Here is an 18547-nt window from a genome sequence, read left to right as displayed (position 1 = left end):
ATTCATATAATCTCCCGCAGTTCACGCCGTTACATTACGTCGGAAAAAGGCTGTCCCACGTAACATATGAATTATTCTGACGTACTATGACGTACCTACATCAAAGCCTGCCTCGCTGCACTGTGACTGGACACACACACTCACACACGACGCGCACAAGCGAATTTGTGTGTGTGTGTGTGTGTGTGTGAAGGCATTCCACCCCGAGTCATAAGTAAAGTACACATTCCAGAGTCTCTCTCTCACTCACTCGCCCTCACCCTTAAGGTTAGGACCCAGCTGTTTGGCGCTTCAGAAAGAACCCTCATCCCCTCTTTTCCTCCGTGTTAACGCCTGCATTATGTGTGAACTTGGGAGGAGCATCAGGAAAGGTCAGGAAAGGTCGCCTTCAAATCCGGCACAACTTCAGAGCATGTGCTTGAGGCAGGCCACTCAAATTCCACCGCTGGTGAGCGAAGCTTACTGTATACCCAGGAGAGCTGTTATGGTATTGGATATACTTTTAGCACACATGTGACATTTTGACTGCCAGAGAGAGAATCTGCTTTCTTTGGCAGTGCGTAGGGGTCAGAGTTAAGTCGTGAACATGTTTTTCCTCCTTGCTTTTGGGGGATTAATGCTTGGATGCCTCTGTGGTGCCGTACGAGTCCTAGAGTCGCACAAAAGAAGCATACCAGCAGAATTCAGTCAGGTAGAGGGTGAACCCACTGAAGATATGATCTTTTTGTAGTACTAGTCCCAACCAGGCAGAGAGAGAGTGAATGTGTGTGTGTGTATGTGTGTGTATGTGTGTATGTGTGTATGTGTGTATGTGTGTGTGTGTGTGTGTGTGGTGGGAGCCCGTCTGGAACACATTAACCTACACAGCGCTCAATCTCTTTCACAGCTGCTGTCCCATTGGTGGTTTGTGTGTGACATCATCTGGTCTGGGTTGTTTAAGCTCTGACCCCTGCTTGGCATAGGGTTACCCCCTTAGTATGTCTGTGTGAGTGCCTGAATGTGTTTGTTTTTCTGTGTGTGTGTCTGTGTCTGTGTGTGGTTTGATGGAGCCGTCACCAGTTCCAGATTATATGTCCAGGAACTGGAAACTGATGTCCATAGCGATTATTGTTTCTGGTGTTATAGGTGGAATGATCCTGTAACCTTGAGTAGCCGAGTTTGATTGCAGTGGATTGTTCAGGTGACCTTTGAACCCCCCAGCCCTGTTTTTCTGTCCCTGTGCGCTCCCGTCTCCAGGAGGTCCAGCAAAGCGTGTCCATCAACTCCTCTCAGAAGGTTCTCACCTTCACCACCACCACTCTGGAAGACATCCTCAAGTCCTTCTCCAGCGTGAGCGGCATACGGATTGCCAGCGGCTACCTGCTCATGGTACCTATGCGCGTTACGATGCAGTGCACACCCACGTCCGTGTGGGGGCGGGGCGGGGCGCTTTGCCTGGGTGCTGAGTGGGCTGCTTGTCTGGTGCTTGTGTGCAGCTGGCCTACGCGTGCCTGACCATGCTGAGGTGGGACTGTGCCCGATCCCAGGGGGCCGTGGGGCTGGCCGGTGTTCTGCTGGTCACGCTGTCCGTCGCCGCCGGACTTGGCCTCTGCTCGCTCATCGGCATCTCCTTCAACGCTGCCACTACTCAGGTACGGCGTGCACACAAAGTGTCACCTAGGGTGTCAAAGCTGCTGTTAGTTGACGGTAGGCTGGTGTTTTCAAGTGTCTTTCGTGTGCGTGTGTGTGTGTGTGTGTGTGTGTGTGTGTGTGTGTGTGTGTGTGTGTGTGTGTGTGTGTTTGAAGGTGTTGCCATTCCTTGCCCTCGGCGTGGGAGTGGACGACGTATTTCTCCTCGCTCACGCCTTCAGCGAGACCGGCCAAAACAAGAGGATCCCTTTTGAGGCAAGTAACCCCTTCTACCTCTCCCTTTCTTTGTCTCATGCCCTCTCTTCTCCCTCACTCACCTCCGCCGCCCGCTAATCCACCCCCGATCTCTAACCGCCCGTGCGAGATTGTGCGGAGACAAGCCGGCGTGGCCCCTGGTGCCGGTGGAGGTGTGTGTGAGAATCGCCGCCATCGTGCTCGCAGTCGCGTGAAGGAATGTGTGTGGGTGCCTGTCCTGGCCTGTGATGGGAGTCACACCCCGGCCCTCGCAGGCTTTGATGTGCGGCAGCGTCACAGAGGGCCGCCCGCCCCCCCGAGGGCCCCCAGGGGAGGCACTCCAGGCCGGGTGCGGGCAGCTCGGAGGGCCTCGGGGTGCGGCCGGGTGAACGGCACATGTTCCTGCGCTGGTTAACCCGCATCACACGTAGATGTTTGGTTGCAGGTCGTTGGGGGCGGGGACGTGCATGCATGACCTGGTTTAGGTGACTTTCCCTATCGTGATATTTAGATTTCCCGTTTGTTACACCATAAGCTACTTGCTGGTAAACCCTGCACAGGCAGCTATGTGTGCTTGCTGCACAAACATACATTAATGTCCATGTGGTAGTTAGGCAATACAAATGTACTGAGGCAGAGACTGCAGATTAAACCATTATCTATTTTGGTGTGTTTACAATTGTGTAGGTTTGTCTGTTTGTGTGTGTGTGTGTCTGTCTATATCTGGCCTGTGTGTGTGTGCGCGCGCGGGACAGGAGAGTTGAGGGTTCAGGTTGCGTCGGGACATGTATCCGGGACGTGTTTGTGTGCACTGCTGCACCTTTTTGTATGGAGAGTAAACAGAGCCCTGCAGGAGCGGCAAGCCCTGCCCATCTGACTCCCCACACTCGCTGTGTGGTCCTGCACGTCCCCCCTGCTACACACACTGCCATGCCCCCCTCTCTCTCCTCTCTCTCTCTCTCTCTCTCTCTCTCTCTCTCTCTCTCTCTCTCTCTCTCACACACACACACACACACACACACACACACACACACACACACACACACACACTCTTCTACTCTCAACCTCTTCCCTTCCCACTCTACCCCTGCAGCACCCACCCTCTCGTGGGTGTGTGTGTGTGCGTGCGTGGGTGTGTGTGTGTGAGTTTGGAACAGTTTCTTATCCTCAACAACAGTCTGAATGGCTTTGAAATGAAGAGAGGGGGAGCTTATCCTAACAAGACAATGAGCCGGTCGTGTTCCGGCGGCCCCCAGCGCGCCTCTCCAAACATCTATCTCCTGCCTTCCATGGAAAATATTTCTGCGTGGGCTGGGGATAAAGGGGGGGGGGGGAATCAACCAAACCCCCACCCCCACCCCCACCCCACCCCGCTTTTTTTTAAAATTTCCTCCCCTTCATAAAAAGCCACATAATGGTGGATTAGAAAGAAAAGGCTTTTCATCAGGGCTTCAGCTCGTTAAGATGCCGGGGCAGATTCGGAGACGGTGGGCCGTCTCTCTCGGACGGGCTGTCCCGCAGGCCTTCCCGAGTGGCGTCCCTAACGGGGGGTGGTAGAGATGAGGCCGTAGCCCTCCATGTCTGGGTGAGCTGCCCCAGACGGGGGAGGCGATGTTTTGAGGGACGTTGGGTGAGTTGTGCGTTCCCACGACGATATCCAGCCCGTGACTCGCGTGGAACCTGCAAGCGTCTCAAACGAGAGATAAGTGTTTGTGAAAGAGGGGCTTTGTTTTTCAACCATGCTCTGTGTGTGTGTGTGTGGGTGTGGGTGTGTGTGTGTTCCTCACTGCAGGACCGTACAGGCGAGTGTTTAAAGAGAACGGGGGCCAGCGTGGCTTTGACTTCCATCAGCAACATCACGGCTTTCTTCATGGCTGCCCTCATCCCTATCCCAGCACTGCGGGCCTTCTCCCTGCAGGTATGTAGTGTGTGTAGGTGTGTGTCTATATGTGCTTGTACATTTCAGCTGCTGAGTTCTGCAGGAGTTTGCTATGTCCTTATTAGACCCACGTTTCTTTTGTGTTGGCGGGCGGTCACGTGTATGCGTGCTTGTGAGGCCTTCTGTTCAGCCTTCACTGGCTCCAGGTTTCTCCAGGCGACATTTATGGATTTCATTCAGCAAACAGAGCGTGTGACAGGTTGACGCCTGATGCTGCCTGTAACTCCCCCGGCTGTGGCTGATTAGTGGTACAGCCCACATGCGTCCCAAGCTGTGGCCTGAGCACACATAACTGAATCCTCGGGTGGGGGGGGGGTGTTCTGTGGGGCATCTGTGTGGGAGGTTGTTAAAGGGTCTCTGGCTTGGCAGGTTTAGTATGTGCATTAGCATTGTCAGCGTGCGTGTGTGAGGGGGTGTGGGGGTGTGCATGCGTGCCCGAGACTTCAGACAGCTGCGCGTGATTTTGTGTCGGCCTGGTGTGGTGCAAGCAGAAGAAGCGCCCACCGGCTGCTGGTGGGCGGAGCTAGGCAAGGCCTGAACTGGCACCTCCAAAATGCACACTGGGTCCTGGATGAGATTAGACCTGTGTGTGTGTGTGTGTGTGTGTGTGTGTGTGTGTGTGTGTGTGTGTGTGTGTGTGTGTGCATATAAGTGCACATGCACTCTGACCTGCCTGATTAGGTGACCTTGCTAACCTCACCAATTCAATGTGCATATGGCCCCCAGCTCCCCAACACGCACGCATACTCTCTCACACACACACACACACACACACGCACGCACGCATACTCGCACGCACGCACACAGACACACACGCACGCACACTCACACACACCCACGCGCCCGCTTAACCCCTCGGCCTTTAGGTGAAGCGATCTCACTGCGGTCGACCTGCACAGCTGTGTGAGTGGAGATGTCCTCTTGCCCTTTTCCCACTCTGCTCACCGAGGGCGCTCCCAGAGTTCCCAGCTGCCACACCTGCAGGGGCAGCGCCAGTCCGCAGCTCCCCCTGAACCCCCAAACGCCAGATCACCTGCTTGGCGCACTGCAGCAGGTGGTTCGCGTTTACCCATAATGCCCTCGAACCTCGCCCAGCTCCTACACTCCGAGCAGTGACAGCATTGGATATTAATTCAGTGAATTTAATCCGACTTCCACTTTTTTATCCCCCTCCCCCTTTGCTGTGTGTGTGTGTGTGTGTGTGTGTGTGTGTGTGTGTGTTGCTGTATGACATGAGAGCTGGCAACCGTAAGCATGATAACCACACACACATGCGCTGCGTTTTGCCGTCTGTGGACAGACGGATCACACATCGTCTGTCAAACGCCGTGTTGTTTGCGGTCCCGATCACATCTGTTCGACAGCATGCACGCACACGATCAAATGGCCTTCAACGGAAAGATCTCACTGTTACTAGAACTGTGGGATTCAAACCGTGCCTGCCTCACTTCACCTTCAGAGAGAGAGCAAGAAGCAGACCGGCGAGGTCTACCAGTGAGATGTTCACTGTAAGCTGCCCGGTGACCTGCGTGGTACCATCCGAGGCGTCTCTGTCCCTGTGCCCCTCCCGGTTGGGACATAAGGCCTGTGCGAGTGGAGCGGAAGACTCAGAACAGGCAGTTAAAGCAGTAACGTGGTGATGGACACGTGGCGGTACCGTGACGTCATTCAAACGACAGCAGAGAGTATAGTCTCAAGAGGACAAAACGCTGGTAATGATCGGTATAGTATGTGGGGAAATTTGTGAGTGTGTGCGTGGGTGCATGAAGCAGTTGAAAGAAGTTCTCCACACTGGAGCCAAAGGCTTCACTTTGTGTGGTTCTGTGTGACTCAGTGCGTGTGTGTGTGGGGGGGGGGGGGGTGTGTGCGCCAACCCTCATAGCGCTTCATCTGTAGGGCTGCTGCTTCACACACACACACTCAGCCTTTATATTCTCCGCTCTCCTGCATCTCTTCACGAGTCACCCCCACCCACAGACACACACACGCACAGACACACACCCCCACACCCTCACAAACACTCTCACACGTGAGACGCTCCTTTAAAAGTAGGAGCAGGCGTATCGGTGGCCCCTGCAGTGAACATACAGCAGAGGAGGAAACCGGAGAGAGGGTGCGTCTCCGGGCTGGGAGGTGTGCAGCCTCGCTCAGCACCTCCTCACCCCGTCGGCCTGCTACTCTCTGGGTGGTCTGGCAGCCGAACGCAGCCTGCCTCCACCTAGGAACACGACGGGCAGAAAAAGTCAAATGAAATCAAGCTAACCAGACCGGGCATGCTACAATCTGCCTGCTCTCCTGCTCTCTTTCTCTCTCTCTCTTCCTCTCCACTCATTTTCATGTCTTCTCCCTCCCGCTCGCTCTCTCTCCGGGCGAGGGGGAGCGTTTCCAGTCTGCCGTACTTTTCAGCGCGCTAAATCTGCTCTGCAGAGCTGTAAGAGCTTATCTCAGCGTGCGCTGCAGGGCCACGCACAGTATTTCATCCTTGCAGCCTGTGTAATAGCTCGCCTGCCCACGTTCCAGGTTCCAGCCGCGCCACCCGACGCCTTCCAGATGAGTCTTGGGTGGTGTGTGTGTGTGTGTGTGTCTCTCTGTGTGTGTGTGTGTGTGTCTGTGTCTCTCTGTGTCTGTGTGTGTGTGTGTGTGTGTGTGTGTGTGTGTGTGTGTGTGCGCCAGGTTTTTTCAGACCAAGGCAGTTGTTTTGAAACTGAATTTGTTCAGTCTGTGCGGTTTGGGCAGTGCCCGTAACCCAGATGTGCGCTTTCTGTTCGAGCATGCTTTTTCTGTAACTGTGTGTGTGTGTGTGTGTGTGTGTGTGTGTGTGCACTTGCCTGTCTCAGGCTGCCGTCGTGGTGGTGTTTAACTTCGCCATGGTGCTGCTCATCTTCCCCGCCATATTAAGCATGGACCTGTATCGCCGAGAAGACCGCCGTTTTGACATCTTCTGCTGCTTCGTCAGGTGACACACACACACACACACACACACACACACACACACACACACAGGCAGCCATGTGACTCCCTCTCAGTGGCATAAGATGAGGTGACCTGTCTCTGGGATATTAGCACCACCATCCACCAGCGTACAAGTCCTGTTCATCATGCATTCAAGGTGTATACATGACGTATGTGAGGGGAGGGGAGAGGAGGGGAGGGGGGTAGCCAGTTTCTGTTCTGGCTTTATGCCATTTTGAGGTGTCGTAATCGTCTGTATGTGTAGTGTGTGTGGTTGGTGTTTTTGTGTGTGGTTGGTGGTGTGTGTGGTTGGTGGTGTGTGTGTGTGTGGTATGTGTCGGGGTGTGTGTGTGGGGTGTGTGTGTCGGGCTAGGAGAGGGAGAGAGACAACCAGAGAGGGAGGGGGAGAGACAGAGAGAACCAGAGAGAGAGAGGCAGAGAGAGAGAGAGAGAGAACCGAAGGGGGGGGTTGGGAGAACCGGAGGGGGGGGGGGAGAGAGAGAACCGAAGGGGGGGGGGGAGAGAACCGGAGAGGGAGGGGGGGAGAGAGAGAGAACCGAAGGGGGGGGGAGAGAACCGGAGAGGGAGGGAGGGAGGGAGGGAGAGGGAGAGGGAGAGAGGGGGGGGGACCGGAGAGAGAGGGGGGAAGAACCGGGAAGAGAGAGAGAGGGGGGGGACCGGAGAGGGAGAGAGAGGTGGGGGGGGCAGAGAGAACCAGAGATGGAGGGAGGGAGGGAGAGAGAGAACCAGAGAGAGAGGGGGGGGGGAGAACCGGAGAGAGAGAGAGAGAGAGAGCGAGAGATCGAGAACCGAGGGGGGGGGGTGGGAGAACCGGAGAGGGAGGGAGAGAGAGAGACGGGGGGAGAGGGAGAACCGGGGAGAGGGGGGGGGACCGGAGAGAGAGAGAGGGAGAACCGGGGAGAGAGAGGGAGAACTGGGCAGAGAGAGGGGGGGGAGAGCGAGAACCGGAGAGGGGGGGAGGCAGAGAGAGAGAACCGGGGAGCGATATGGGGGGGACCGGAGAGGGAGAGGGGGGGAGAGAACCAGAGAGGGAGGGAGGGAGGGAGGGAGAGAGAGAACCAGAGAGGGAGGGGGGGGGAGAACCGGAGAGGGAGAACCGGGGAGAGAGGGGGGGGGACCGGAGAGAGAGAGAGAGAGAGAACCACAGGGAGGGAGGGAGGGAGAGAGGGGGGGGAGAGAGAACCAGAGATGGAGGGAGGGGGAGAGAACCGGGGAGCGATATGGGGGGGACCGGAGAGGGAGAGGGGGGGAGAGAACCAGAGAGGGAGGGAGGGAGGGAGGGAGAGAGAGAACCAGAGAGGGAGGGAGGGAGAGAGAGAACCAGAGAGGGAGAGGGGGGGGGAGAACCGGAGAGGGAGAGAGGGAGAGAGAGAGAACCAGGGAGAGAGAGAGAGAGAGAGAGAGAGAGAGAGAGAGAGAGAGAGAGAGAGAGAGAGAGAGAACCAGAGATGGAGGGAGTGGGAGAGAACCAGAGAGAGAGAGAGAGAGAACTACAGGGAGGGAGGGAGGGAGAGAGAGAGAACCAGGGGGAGGGGGGAGAACCGGAGAGGGAGGGAGAGAGAGAGAACCAGGGAGGGAGAGGGAGAGAGAGAACCACGGAGGGAGCGAGTGAGGGAGAGAGAGAGAGAGAGAGAGAACCAGAGATGGAGGGAGGGGGGGAGAGAACCAGGGAGAGGGGGAGGGGGGAGAACCGGAGAGGGAGGGAGAGAGAGAGAACCAGGGAGGGAGAGGGAGAGAGAGAACCACGGAGGGAGCGAGTGAGGGAGAGAGAGCGAGAGAGAGAGAGAACCAGAGATGGAGGGAGTGGGAGAGAACCAGAGAGAGAGAGAGAGAGAACTACAGGGAGGGGGGGGAGAACCGGAGAGGGAGGGAGAGAGAGAGAACCACGGAGGGAGCGAGTGAGGGAGAGAGAGAGAACCAGGGAGGGAGAGGGAGAGAGAGAACCACGGAGGGAGCGAGTGAGGGAGAGAGAGCGAGAGAGAGAGAGAGAACCAGAGATGGAGGGAGTGGGAGAGAACCAGAGAGAGAGAGAGAGAGAGAACTACAGGGAGAGAGAGAGAGAGAGAGATAGAGAGAACCAGAGATGGAGGGAGTGGGAGAGAACCAGAGAGAGAGAGAGAGAGAGAACTACAGGGAGGGAGGGAGGGAGGGAGAGAGAGAGAACCAGGGAGGGAGAGGGAGAGAGAGAACCACGGAGGGAGCGAGTGAGGGAGAGAGAGCGAGAGAGAGAGAGAGAACCAGAGATGGAGGGAGTGGGAGAGAACCAGAGAGAGAGAGAGAGAGAGAACTACAGGGAGAGAGAGAGAGAGAGAGATAGAGAGAACCAGAGATGGAGGGAGTGGGAGAGAACCAGAGAGAGAGAGAACTACAGGGAGGGAGGGAGGGAGGGAGGGAGAGAGAGAGAACAAGGGAGGGAGAGGGAGAGAGAGAACCACGGAGGGAGCGAGTGAGGGAGAGAGAGCGAGAGAGAGAGAGAGAACCAGAGATGGAGGGAGTGGGAGAGAACCAGAGAGAGAGAGAGAACTACAGGGGGAGAGAGAGAGAGAGAGAGAGAGAGAGAGAGAGAGAACCAGAGATGGAGGGAGTGGGAGAGAACCAGAGAGAGAGAGAGAGAGAACTACAGGGAGGGAGGGAGGGAGGGAGGGAGAGAGAGAGAACCAGGGAGGGAGAGGGAGAGAGAGAACCACGGAGGGAGCGAGTGAGGGAGAGAGAGCGAGAGAGAGAGAGAGAGAGAGAGAGAACCAGAGATGGAGGGAGTGGGAGAGAACCAGAGAGAGAGAGAGAGAACTACAGGGAGGGAGGGAGGGAGTGGGTAGAACCGGAGAGAGAGAGAGAGAACCACGGAGGGAGCGAGTGAGGGAGAGAGAGCGAGAGAGAGAGAGAGAGAACCAGAGATGGAGGGGGGGGGAGAACCGGAGAGGGAGGGAGAGAGAGAGAACCAGGGAGGGAGAGGGAGAGAGAGAACCACGGAGGGAGCGAGTGAGGGAGAGAGAGAGAACCACGGAGGGAGCGAGTGAGGGAGAGAGAGAGAGAGAGAGAGAGAACCAGAGATGGAGGGAGTGGGAGAGAACCAGAGAGAGAGAGAACTACAGGGAGGGAGGGAGGGAGGGAGAGAGAGAGAACCAGGGAGGGAGAGGGAGAGAGAGAACCACAGAGGGAGCGAGTGAGGGAGAGAGAGCGAGAGAGAGAGAGAGAACCAGAGATGGAGGGAGTGGGAGAGAACCAGAGAGAGAGAGAGAGAGAACTACAGGGAGAGAGAGAGAGAGAGAGAGAGAGAGAGAGAGAGAACCAGAGATGGAGGGAGTGGGAGAGAACCAGAGAGAGAGAGAGAGAGAGAGAACTACAGGGAGGGAGGGAGGGAGAGAGAGAGAACCAGGGAGGGAGAGGGAGAGAGAGAACCACAGAGGGAGCGAGTGAGGGAGAGAGAGCGAGAGAGAGAGAGAGAACCAGAGATGGAGGGAGTGGGAGAGAACCAGAGAGAGAGAGAGAGAGAACTACAGAGAGAGAGAGAGAGAGAGAGAGAGAGAGAGAGAACCAGAGATGGAGGGAGTGGGAGAGAACCAGAGAGAGAGAGAGAGAGAGAGAACTACAGGGAGGGAGGGAGGGAGGGAGGGAGAGAGAGAGAACCAGGGAGGGAGAGGGAGAGAGAGAACCACGGAGGGAGCGAGTGAGGGAGAGAGAGCGAGAGAGAGAGAGAGAACCAGAGATGGAGGGAGTGGGAGAGAACCAGAGAGAGAGAACTACAGGGAGAGAGAGAGAGAGAGAGAGAGAGAGAGAGAGAGAGAGAGAACCAGAGATGGAGGGAGTGGGAGAGAACCAGAGAGAGAGAGAGAGAGAACTACAGGGAGGGAGGGAGGGAGGGAGGGAGGGAGGGAGGGAGAGAGAGAGAACCAGGGAGGGAGGGGGGGGGAGAACCAGGGAGAGGGGGAGGGGGAGAACCGGAGAGGGAGGGAGAGAGAGAGAACCAGGGAGGGAGAGGGAGAGAGAGAACCACGGAGGGAGCGAGTGAGGGAGAGAGAGAGAACCACGGAGGGAGCGAGTGAGGGAGAGAGAGAGAGAGAGAGAGAGAGAGAACCAGAGATGGAGGGAGTGGGAGAGAACCAGAGAGAGAGAGAACTATAGGGAGGGAGGGAGGGAGGGAGAGAGAGAGAACCAGGGAGGGAGAGGGAGAGAGAGAACCACAGAGGGAGCGAGTGAGGGAGAGAGAGCGAGAGAGAGAGAGAGAACCAGAGATGGAGGGAGTGGGAGAGAACCAGAGAGAGAGAGAGAGAGAACTACAGGGAGAGAGAGAGAGAGAGAGAGAGAGAGAGAGAGAGAGAGAGAGAGAGAACCAGAGATGGAGGGAGTGGGAGAGAACCAGAGAGAGAGAGAGAGAGAGAGAGAGAGAGAGAACCAGAGATGGAGGGAGTGGGAGAGAACCAGAGAGAGAGAGAGAGAGAACTACAGGGAGGAAGGGAGGGAGGGGGGGAGAACCAGGGAGAGGGGGAGGGGGGAGAACCGGAGAGGGAGGGAGAGAGAGAGAACCAGGGAGGGAGGGAGGGAGAGAGAGAGAACCAGGGGGGGAGGGAGTGAGGAGGGAGGGAGGGAGAGAGAACCACGGAGGGAGCGAGTGAGGGAGGGAGGGAGGGAGAGAGAGAGATTTAGACTCTCAGAGAAATCTCTCAGGTTTACGCACGCACTGCATTCTCTCCGTCACGCTCCCAAACACGGGCAGGAAATTGAGGCTGAAGCCTCGCCCTCCGCTGTGACTGACGAACGCCGCTCCCAATCAGCTGCTTCCTGTCTGTTAATCGCTCCTGGCTGCCATTTGATTGCATTTACTGTTTGCATATAACAATTACTGCCATTCAACCCACATGAACACCCATAGTATAATAAGACATAAGACAGTGATCATACATACACACACGCCACCTGATCTAACATACGCACACACTACCTCCACCGTTTTATGTCTCTCTCTCGAGGGCTGTCGATGTTCTGGTCCGACCCAGCAGGCTCAGATTCACGGCGTGGCCCGGTGGCAACGTGTTTCACGCCCCCCCCTCTCTCCCCTCGCAGCCCGTGCAGCAACCGTGTGATCCAGCTGGAGCCCGTGGCGGCGTACGGCGAGGGGGCGGGCGAGGGGGCGGGCCGCTACAGCCCGCCGCCCCCTTACGGCAGCCACGGCTTCGCGCAGCAGACGCACATCACCATGCAGTCGACCGTGCAGCTGCGCACCGAGTACGACCCGCGCACGCAAGCTTACTACACCACGGCCGAGCCGCGCTCGCGCATCTCCGTGCAGCCCTACCTTCCCGGCCCCGCCCCCAACCACAACAACAGCAACAGCGGTGGGGTGGCAGGCATGCGCCGGAGCCCCCCGGCCCATGGGGCCCCGCCCCCGGACGCCGCCTCTTACCGGAGCGAGGAGGGCGCTAGCTCCACGAGGGACCTCCTGTCGCGGGCCGGGGAGGTGGGGCCGGGTCAGGGGGAGGCGGCCTGCTCTCATTGGACATTTGCCTGGTTCGCGGAGAAGCACTACGCGCCGTTCCTGCTGCAGCCCACCACGAAGGTAAGAAGAGGGGGCTACTCCTGCTAACGGGCCCCGGGGATGCCCCTGGGGCCGTCCACGTTTCTGCCCCATTGCTAACAGGACTGAGCCCTTCTTTGATTGATTAACTCAGATCTGGGGCCACAGAGTAGAACAAGTGGACCAGAACCAGAACAGAGTATCTTAACAAATGTGGACCGGCTGCGTGAACTAGTGACGGGGGCCGAGATCTGGATGGAAACTAGCGGAAAGTTCTTAGCACGACTGCGAGTGAAAACGCTGTGACTCATCTGTGTGTGTGTGTGACCTCAGGTGGCGGTGATCCTGCTCTTCCTCGCCTTGCTGGGCGTTAGTCTGTATGGCACCACGCTGGTGCGCGACGGCCTGGAGCTAACCGACATCGTGCCTCGGGACACGGCAGAGTACGACTTCCTGGGCGCCCAGTTTCGCTACTTCTCCTTCTACAACATGTACGTGGTGACGCAGCGGGCCGACTACGCGCAGGCCCAGCCACTGTTCCATGAGCTGCACGCCCGCTTCGCCGGCGTCAAGTACGTCCTGCGCGGCGACGACGGCTCCCTGCCCCGCATGTGGCTGCACTACTTCCGTGACTGGCTGCAAGGTAGCGCGCACCGAGCTCCCTACACCACCCCGCCCCGCCCCCCCTCCCTGGTTCCCTTTCTGCTGCCCACTGGAACCCCCGCTCTGGGCGGGTTTTTCGCGTTTTTGCTACGCTCCGCCCCCGGTCGGTGCCTGGGTGGCTTGGAGCTGTGGGCGTTCAGAGCCGGCGGTTCCTAGGCACACGGTTACCCGCACGAAAACCTGTGAAAACCGGAACCAAATCAGATCAAATATTTAAGAAAAGCGTGGTGATGTAGAACAACCATGGGTTTAGCGTTCACACTACTTCATATTAAAAATGTTTACATGGTGTAGGATCTGTGTTACAAATAAAGTTAGGAGGATATTAAAAAAGGAGGGGAAAAATGAGAAAATATCTGAATGTATGTGAAGGGGATATAAAACGAACGTGTAAAATACATGGATGTTTTATAATGACTGACATTTAAACTCACGATCACAGACGTGTGGCCCAGATACAGACCTTCTGTACATGCCGAGGAGACATGGTGTTCAGCGTGTGCGCGCGCGCGCGCGTGTGTGTGTGTGTGTGTGTGTGTGTGTGTGTGTGAGGTCAGGTGAGTTTCATACTGGTTTGCTGGTGGAGTATCGTCACTGTAATACGATGGTGATCATTAATTTGTCTTAGATAACTGACAGTCCAGAATCCAGACGCTCCCTCATTCTCTGTGCGTGTGTGTGTGTGTGTGTGTGTGTGTGTGTGTGTGTGTGCGTGCGTTCGTGCCTACATGCGCGTGCATGCGAGCGTGCCTTCGAAGAATCCCTCTTTCGGTCTGCCATCGTTAGCTCATCTGTTTTTCACAAATATAAATCAGCCAGCTAAGCCTCAAAGCTATAACACATTTAATGGCTTAAGATTCCATAAAGAGAGATCGAGAGAGGCCGAGTGAAAAGGGGACTATCAATAAAGAGGCAAGAAAAGGAACGAGAAGAGAGATGGAGGACATGTACCTACTGTGTGTGTGTGTGTGTGTGTGTGTGTGTGCGCACACGCACTTTATGTGACAAGCTCTTAGAATTCCGGGTAATCCTGGGTGGGATGCATTCAAAGGCAAACCCCATTCTACTCTGTGTGTGTGTGAGTGAGTCAGTGGCTCTGTGTTAATGGCATACCTGCCCGCGGAGCTGTTCTGTGTGCTTTTGTGCGAGAGGACGGGCAGCACGCACGGACTCGCCCCAGCCCCCCTGGCCACACTGCTCTGCTCCTCCACCCCTCCGCAGAGCCTTTTTATTTCAGAATGGGGTTCTACTGGGAGCGCGGGCATTGGGTGAGGGGGGGGGCAGAGTGAGCGCTGTTCTGGAGAGGCAAGAGAAATAAGTTTGTCCCAGAAATGAGCGAGAGAGCAGCAGGGCTGGGGCTGCCTGGCTGGTTGAGGTCGGGCCTTAGGCAGAGTGAGGGAGTTTTATTGAACTCCGCACTCACCATGTTCCTCATAGCACTTGAGAAGAATCCGTGCTTTGGGTTCTGGGTTTTGATCGTCAGATAACTCTCTCATTGTGTGTCTGTGTGTGTCTGTGTCTGTGTGTGTGTGTGTGTGTGTCTGTCTGTGTCTGTCTGTCTGTGTCTGTGTCTGTCTGTGTGTGTGTGTGTGTGTGTGCAGGCCTGCAGGAGGCGTTTGATAAGGACAAGCGTGCAGGCAGGATCACTGAGGAGAACTACAAGAACGGCTCTGATGACGCTGTCCTGGCCTATAAGCTCCTGGTTCAGACGGGCCGCAGAGACAAGCCAATCAACCGCAGTCTGGTAAGCCGGCCAATCGGAGCCCAGCCACTTTGCCACATCCCCTCCCCTCCCCTTCCCCTCCTGTGACAGTGGACCTGCTCTCGAGTACAGAAGGCCACACCCCACCCCCCCGCTAGCCGCACGGCAGAGCCTTGGGTGGCGTCCGGACGGGAGCACATCTGTCTGTGGCTCTTTAAGTCACGCGCCACTTTTTCATCAAAAGGCGCTGACAACATGAATGCGCGTCTCCCCACTGAGCCTTAGAGAGAATACGGAGCCCCTATATATCTGCCTTTATGGAGCAGCACACGGGGGAGGAACCGGAGAGGCCCAGAGGAGCGCAACAGCGTTGCTCGGAGCACACACGATCTCGCACGCGAGCTCACACACGACACTGCAGGACTGTCCTGTGCCGCTGGGTCGGGACACGGGATTGGTTATCTGCGTCGTCACAGATAGTGCGTTCCTACACGCACCCCCACACATCCGCACCGTACCTGTTCCTCTCCATATCTCCCCCCCCCCCTCCTCTCTTGCAACTCCTCTTTCTTCCTCTATCTCGCTCTCATTCCATCGCTCTCCCTTTCACACTGATCGCTTTACCAAGCACAGGAATTTAAGGCCCTCAGTGGGGATGCTGCTCGCCTCTGAAAAAGCAATTAGTGCTTCATTTAGGCTGCTTTGTGCCTTTGCTGTGCTGTCACACACGCGTGCACACGCACCTCAGACACTCTCCCTTCTGCATACTCACACACTCACTTGTTCAATCATTTGTAAACACACTGTCACACCTGATGCTTACCTACGCGCACACAGACACACACACACACACCCCTCAGACACGCCCCCTTCTACACACACACACACACACGCACACATACACACACACACTGAACAGGAGACGTCTGGATAGCTGCCAGGCCAGAGGGCGCGGGGGTGTGGGGGTGGGGGGTCGTTGAGCACTCACATGCTTCTCTTCTGTGCATCAACCCTGCTGCCAAACACACACAGGAAGAATCCAATTTGGGTTCCCTTGTTTTCGAGTGTGGTCTGCATACTGGCCAAAGAAGCGAGTGTGTTGGGGGCGGGGATAGGTCGGTCGAGGGGCAGTGGCCTGCGTTGGTGTGCGGCCTTGTGATGTCATTTCCTGCGGCTGTGTGTTTGGGGGGGGGGTCAGTGGGCCAGAAGGCCACGGGCCTCGCGTCACAGCCTCCTCATGACAGCTTGAAGACATACAGTTGTTGCCTATCCTGCGGCTTAATTCAATCCAGACCTCTGGAATCCAAGTCGTCCCCCAAATCCCCAAACACCTCCCACCCACTGCTTGTCTTCTCGCCGTTCCTCCTCTCCGAATGGACCGTGTTTGTGTCTGGGCCTCCGGTTCTCCGTCGTCCATCTTATTAATGAAAGCATGAATCCATTTTTTATTTTTATTTACAAAGACTTGTTTTGTTTTGTTTTTTGTTTTTATTTCTCACACGTGTTTTACAACAGATTTATCTTGTATTGTTCACTTTTCTGCCCTAAATCATGGCATGGTCTTTTTTTTTTTTTTTTTTTTTTTTTTTTTTGCAAAGTGTGTTCGGTATACAATCCTTTTTTTAATGCCTTAATTCATTTTACTGCATCTGTCAAGGGTCAACTTTATCATCCCCCGGGGCAGGAACGCGCAGTGGCGCCGGGCATTCTGGGTATCCATAGGGGTCAGGAGACGCAAGTGTTAGCAGCATTTGTACAGATGTTGTGTTATTTTTATAGCTCCCCTCCATTTGCTGGGTGGCATTTCCCTCCTGTGTTAACAGCGAGGTTAACTGCACACAGGCGCACCCAGGGGACTTGGGCCAATTTTTTTATTGTTACACTAACTCAAGCAATTTCTCCCTCCCTCACGGTCTCTCTTTCGACCCCCCCAGCCACCGTACACACACACACACACACACACACACACACACACCTCCTGACTGAGAGACTGTGGATTTATTGTCCTGAGAATTGTGTGGGGCAAAGAGAACCATATCGTAATGATTTTACCTTCCCGGCAGGTAGCTCCCCGTGTGTGTGTGTGTGTGTGTGTGTGTGTGTGTGTGTGTGTGTTGGGGGAAGTATTACACTCTCCCTACTGAACATGATAATGAATGAGCTGTTTGTATCCCATTTCATTTTTGCACAATTCAACATCTCTTTTCAACTTTTCATTCCAACTTGCAGCAATATGTTGATTTAACCACTTCTTATGGTGCCAGTTTCCCAGACACAGCTTAAGCCCAAGTCTCCAGACTAAACACTGGCTCTGTTCCAGTTTAGGTTTCATCCAGGCCCAGGACCCTGACCCCTAGGAGGTCGTCGTTCTCTCTCCGGTTCTGTCGTGGTGCTGAGGCTCTCTTTCTCTGCCACAGGTCACCACGGCGCACCGGCTGGTGGATGCCAACGGGATCATCAACCCCAGCGCCTTCTATGTCTACCTGACTGCCTGGGTCAGCAACGACCCCGTGGCCTACGCCGCCTCTCAGGCCAGCATCCGGCCGCACCCACCCGAGTGGATTCACGACCCCACCGACTCCATCTCCATTGGCCGGCTCACCAGTGAGTACGACCCAGGCGCCGTGCTGCTTTCCACCTGAAGCTCTATGCTCGCTGTTTGTGTGTGAGAGTGTGTGTGTGTGTGTGTGTGTGTGTGTTGTATTTAAACAGGATGCATGGAAAAGTGATGCCAGTATTGCACCATTTGAGAGCTGGAGTGCAGAATCGAAAGAGGGGTTGCATTTGGGAAAGACGGGTCAAAGTGTCGAGGTACAGGCTGCAGTGTTGAGATACGGCCTACAGTGCTGAGATAAGGGCTGCAGTGTTGAGATACGGCCTACAGTGCTGAGATAAGGGCTGCAGTGTTGAGATACGGCCTACAGTGCTGAGATAAGGGCTGCAGTGTTGAGATACGGCCTACAGTGCTGAGATAAGGGCTGCAGTGTTGAGATACGGCCTACAGTGCTGAGATAAGGGCTGCAGTGTTGAGATACGGCCTACAGTGCTGAGATAAGGGCTGCAGTGTTGAGATACGGCCTACAGTGCTGAGATAAGGGCTGCAGTGTTGAGACATGGTCTACAGTACTGACATATGGTCTACAGTACTGAGATACGGGCTGCAGCGTTGAGATACGGGCTGCAGCGTTGAGATACGGCCTACAGCGTTGAGATATGGGCTGCAGCGTTGAGATACGGCCTACAGCGTTGAGATACGGCCTGCAGCGTTGAGATACGGCCTGCAGCGTTGAGATACGGCCTGCAGCGTTGAGAGTTTGCAGTAGGAACTGATTAGCGGTGGCATGAGCTGGGACACAGAATCACGATCTTAGTACAGTATTATTAGTACTGGGATTTTGGCGGAGGTGTTGGGAAGCTGCCCCCGGGGAGTTTGTGGGAGGTCGCCTAGGATCAGGATCAGAGTGTGGTTGTGGGTAGCGGGTGGCCTGCACGCAGGGGGTGCTCAAGAGTACATGATTGGATAACAAGGCGAGAGGACTTCTCAACACCAGAGCGCTCGCAGCACGGCCGGCCACCGTCCAACTCCCGTCCTAACGGAAAATTTATCTTGGAGATTATAATGGGGGCAAAACCATGTTTCTGTAAATGGAGCCCACACACACACACACACACACACACCTAACTCCAGAGAGGTAGGCAGTCCAGGTCACATTCTTGCGATTTTATTTGTGGTTTTAAGAACGACACTTCCAGGTCACTGGTAGCGGCGATGAGTCATGGGTGGGGAGGCTCATGAAAGCCCAGCTGAGGAGAGGAGTTGGGGGCAGCAAGCCTTCGTCCTGAGCACCCATGGGGACACACACACACACACACACACACACACACACACACACAC

General features: G+C 55.7%; 1 protein-coding gene across 5 annotated transcripts in view; it reads left to right on the top strand.

The window, feature by feature from the left end:
• The window catches only part of ptch1 (patched 1), a 48722-nt gene that overhangs the window by 19430 nt on the left and 10745 nt on the right, over positions 1 to 18547 (top strand). For all 5 annotated transcript variants that reach the window (XM_035521969.2, XM_035521970.2, XM_081707381.1 and 2 more), the window contains 9 exons: positions 1237 to 1368; positions 1476 to 1631; positions 1786 to 1884; positions 3656 to 3781; positions 6640 to 6758; positions 11837 to 12329; positions 12621 to 12930; positions 14552 to 14694; positions 17070 to 17256. In XM_035521969.2, coding sequence (XP_035377862.2) covers positions 1237 to 1368; positions 1476 to 1631; positions 1786 to 1884; positions 3656 to 3781; positions 6640 to 6758; positions 11837 to 12329; positions 12621 to 12930; positions 14552 to 14694; positions 17070 to 17256 — 1765 coding nt within the window. The remainder of the gene's footprint in view (positions 1 to 1236; positions 1369 to 1475; positions 1632 to 1785; positions 1885 to 3655; positions 3782 to 6639; positions 6759 to 11836; positions 12330 to 12620; positions 12931 to 14551; positions 14695 to 17069; positions 17257 to 18547) is intronic.

This window comes from Electrophorus electricus, chromosome 25, assembly GCF_041902795.1.
Source record: "Electrophorus electricus isolate QZ-2024a chromosome 25, ASM4190279v1, whole genome shotgun sequence".
Taxonomy (NCBI): Eukaryota; Metazoa; Chordata; class Actinopteri; order Gymnotiformes; family Gymnotidae; genus Electrophorus; species Electrophorus electricus.
This window is presented reverse-complemented; position numbering and strand designations above follow the sequence as displayed.